Genomic DNA, 4,199 nt, shown 5'->3' with positions numbered 1-4,199 from the left:
TTACACCTCAACATAAAGAACAAAAATCCTCACAAATGGGCCAATAAGCAACATCATGGAGAAAAGGTTAAAGCTGTCGAGGATTTCATTTTACTTGGATCCACAATCAACGCCCACGGAAACAGCAGTCAAGAAATCAAACGACGTATTGCATTGGGCATATCTGCTGCAAAAGACCTCTTTAAAGTGTTAAAAGGCAAAGATGTCACTTTAAGGACTAAGGTGCGCCTGACCCAAGCCAGGGTATTTTCAGTTGCCTCATATGCATACGAAAGCTGGACAATGAATAAGGAAGACGGAAGAATCGATGCCTTTGAATTATGGTGTTGGCAAAGAATACCGAATATACTATGGACTGCCAGAAGAACAAACAAATCTGTCTTAGAAATACAGCCAGAATGCTCCTCAAAAGCAAGGATGACGAGACTTCATCTTAAGTACTTTGGATATTTTATCAGGAGGGACCAGTCCCTGGAGAAAGACATCATGCTTGGTAGAGGGTCAGTGAAAAAGAGAAGACCCTCAACGAGATGGAATGACACAGTGGCTGCAACAATGGGCTCAAACATAGTAACGATTGTGAGGATGACACAGGACTGGGCAGTGTTTTGTTCTGTTGTACACAGGGTCCCTATGAGTCAGAACCAAATTGATGGCACATAATAACAGTGCTCATTATTTCCCTTTGCTCACTCAGGCAACTTCATGAGGCAACAGGTTCTTACGCCCCTTCCTGCCCTCTGCTTTCACACCCCTTACAGCCTCAGCAGCAACATCGTAAGCGGTAGTATTTAGAACTCCTACAGCCCTTTAGGAAACGCATTTAATTGCTCATCGTATTTCATCCAAAATGCTATCTACTATTCCTATTATTTACTCCAAAATGCAGACAAAGCCTTCTATAGCATATTCATTGCAGTATTTATACTAGTGAAGAACCCGAAACCACTCAAATGTCCAGCAATAAGGAAATTGCCCAAAACAAACTATGCTATATTCTACTTGATGGGCAGTTATGCAGCTATTAAAAACCATTATGATTATGAAGTCTATGTGATAAGATGAAAAAATTATTGTAATATGAAATGCTATGAAAAAGGAACACAAAACTAAATGTATCATAATGACAACCACCTAAAAAAATACTGTGCAGAGAATTCGTGAAAGAGGACAAAATGTTAACAGTGGTCATATTAGAGTGCTGGGAGTGTAGGTGACTTTTCTCTTATCCCTACTAAATTTTCTTTCATGTGCGTATTTTACTTCAGTAGGGGAAAGTATGTGTATGTGTGCGTGTGAGACAGAGAGAGAAAGAGAAACTGGGAAATTTGATAGCCACTGTCAAGCTCCCCTGGTCTCCTGCAATTTAGACTTTGAAAGGTCCTACGATCCTCGTTATAGTAAAAAGGCTCTTGGGAACCTGCACCTCCAGGATTCACCACAGCCACGCTAGTAAACAAAGCTTCTAGGCCCCGGAGTCCTTAAACACCAACGTTATCCTACTTTGAAGTGCTTGCACTTGCCTAACTCCTAAGGAGACCCCAAACACCAACTGGAAGACAGGATAAGATCCATACGGTTCTCACGTGCCAGTTTAATCATGTTTTGTACTATACAATGAGGGGAGGGTGGAAGATGGTGATTGTTTTCAAGCAAATTCACCAGGCGGACGTTCTTCCCTGCCCCTAGGTGAACAACCTGGGCTTCCAAGAACAGAAAAACACTTTCCTTCCCCCAAAGAATCCCATTCTTGAGCTGGTAGAACAGGATTACAGGAAGAATGAGCACAAAGGAAAGCGAAAACTAGGAAGGGAGCCAGGTAGATTTTCTAAGTCTTCCCAGTGCAAACTGGAACTAGAAATGTAGGTGTCCCAACTAAAGGTAAAACCCAAATCCCAGCCACTACCATTTGAGGCCATTTCATAACAGTCACCGATGGGACAGCAGTGGTTCCACACATCCTCCTAGCAGTGCGCCCATAAGCTCAGAAGCCTGAGCAGTTGTGGCCACCACACAACAGGTGCAGCCTTCAAGCCAGAACCCACAAGGTACGTCCTCTTCACTGGCCCCTCAGCTGCTGGTGCGTCTGCCGCCCTAGAAGAGCAGCCAGTATGTGTGTGGGTGTGTGGTGCGGGAGCGGCAGAATAAGCAACAACAAAGCAGATCAAAGGTGGGGTCTGATGCTGAGCTGACATGTTGACAAGACCATTCTCAGCCCATGGAAGGACTCACAGGGCCCCGTTTCCTCCGTTAACTCTTCTCTGGGCGGTTTCTGTTCAAGACAGCTTTCGGAGCAAATTCCAGCTTGTCCTTAAGGCTCACCACCTGGGTGTGGTCCTTGCCTAGCAGCTCATCCAGTTTGCGGTCCTCTCGGCGCTCTGAGATGCTCTTTTCCTCCTCCACAGGCTGGGGATCCTTTCCCCGGATAAACCATTCCAGGTGGTAGCCCACAGCCCCAACCACGAAGGCCACCGGAAATGTGACATAAGGAGCATAGGTACGCACCACGGTCCAAAGCACAGGCCACATGGCATCTGTAAAAGAGGACACGGCAGCATTAGGGAGAGACCAGCACCCCCTCCCCCACCAAATATGGACAACTCACCAGGGCTCTCCACTTACCAGGCAGCCTGGCCCAATTTACTGAGCATTCACCCCCTGCAGACCAATGCCAGAGGGTACCTTGTTTATTCAACAGTTGGGTCCCTGAAACAATCTAGGAAGTTCTGAAAGATTCAATTCTTGGGAAGCAAAGGGAAGAGTCTCCATTGTATCTACTATACTCTTTGACTACTGCAGATGCAAGTATTGCAGTGTTCCCCTTGAGGGGACCTCTGAGCTATCTAGCAGAGCTCCAAGCCTGTTGTAGAACCCAGGCCCTCCCTTTACAGTTTGCTGACATTTCAAGAAGGGAAAGAAGTCTTTCTCTGCTCTGCACAATTTATCCATGAGCATAGCCAAGTATTCCCTCCCCTACCACAACCCACCGCCATGCACAATGCCACTGTGAGTGTCCTGGCTCCAGTATAATGAGAAGTAGTTGCTTTTCCTCATGTAACACATAAGAAACATATTTAAATAGCCAAAACCCTAATCCATTACCCAACTATTTTGGATTTTAGATAAATAGATAAAGGTTTTTTTTCCTATTCTGAACTTAGTTTTTCTAATAATGGGATAAATCTATACTTCATAAATCTGCTGGCCAAACCATTTTCAAAATACACTCTCTTCAACCAAACACACATCCCCCTCACATTTACAAAATAAGCTCCTGATAATATCACAAACCCCTTATACATACTCTGGACACGTAAGGACTTAAAAGTAGAAAGAAGCGGAATGGCTCTGGGGCCTCCTGAAATGAAGTAGGACAACACCAAAGTAACATAAAAACACACAAATTGGGTCACTCTAATGGCCATTTGATGCCCTGGTGGCGCAGTGGTTAACAGCTCAGCTGCTAACCAAAAGGGCAGCAGTTTTAATCCACCAGCTGCTCCCTGGAAACTCTACGGGGCAGTTCTACTCTGCCCTATAGGGTCACTATGAGTCAGAATCCACTCGATGGCAACAGGTTTGGTTTTGATCTGTTTTGGTTTTTTCTGCTGATGGTCATTTAGTCTCAAATGATTATTTCTACTATTAAAAATTATCAAAGCTGATTCACAATTGTCTTAATAATGATAGCTGCCATTTATTGAGCACTTACTATGTGCCAAGAGTCCCTGGAAGGTGCAAACGGTTAACATACTCAGCTGCTAAACAAAAAGTTGGAGGTTCCAGTCTACCCAGAGGCACCTTGGAAGAAAGTCCTGGTGATCTACTCCCAAAAAATCAACCATTGAAAACCCTACAGGGTCTCATGGACTCCAGACATCCTGGAGCCATGAAGGTTGGATGAACCCCTGAAACTACTGCCCTGAGATCTTTAAACCTTAAACCAAATATAACCCCTGAAGTCTTCTGGAAGCCAAACAACAGTTTAGCTTAACTAGTAAAAAAAAGTCTGCCTTGAGCATTGTGCTCTTTTAAGAACTATCTACCTGGGATCAAATTGACAACAGCAACTCAAAAGATTAGATAGGAACCTTAGGAGGCAGTGAGTTTATGTTAATGGGGCAGGAGGGCGAGAAAGGTTGCACAACTGAAAAAAATCAATGTCACTAAATGGTACATGTAGAAACTGTTAAATTGGT

At 44.2% G+C, this 4,199-nt stretch overlaps 1 protein-coding gene across 2 annotated transcripts in view; it reads right to left on the bottom strand.

The window, feature by feature from the left end:
- Positions 1–1,621: 1,621 nt before the first annotated feature.
- Positions 1,622–4,199, bottom strand: part of SMIM12 (small integral membrane protein 12) — a 4,728-nt gene continuing 2,150 nt past the window's right edge. For both annotated transcript variants that reach the window (XM_023727259.1, XM_023727260.1), the window contains one exon: positions 1,622–2,534. In XM_023727259.1, coding sequence (XP_023583027.1) covers positions 2,251–2,529 — 279 coding nt within the window. In that variant the 5' untranslated portion in view covers positions 2,530–2,534 and the 3' untranslated portion in view covers positions 1,622–2,250. The remainder of the gene's footprint in view (positions 2,535–4,199) is intronic.

This window comes from Trichechus manatus, unplaced genomic scaffold (assembly GCF_000243295.1).
Source record: "Trichechus manatus latirostris isolate Lorelei unplaced genomic scaffold, TriManLat1.0 scaffold00015, whole genome shotgun sequence".
In the NCBI taxonomy this organism is placed as follows: domain Eukaryota; kingdom Metazoa; phylum Chordata; class Mammalia; order Sirenia; family Trichechidae; genus Trichechus; species Trichechus manatus.
This window is presented reverse-complemented; position numbering and strand designations above follow the sequence as displayed.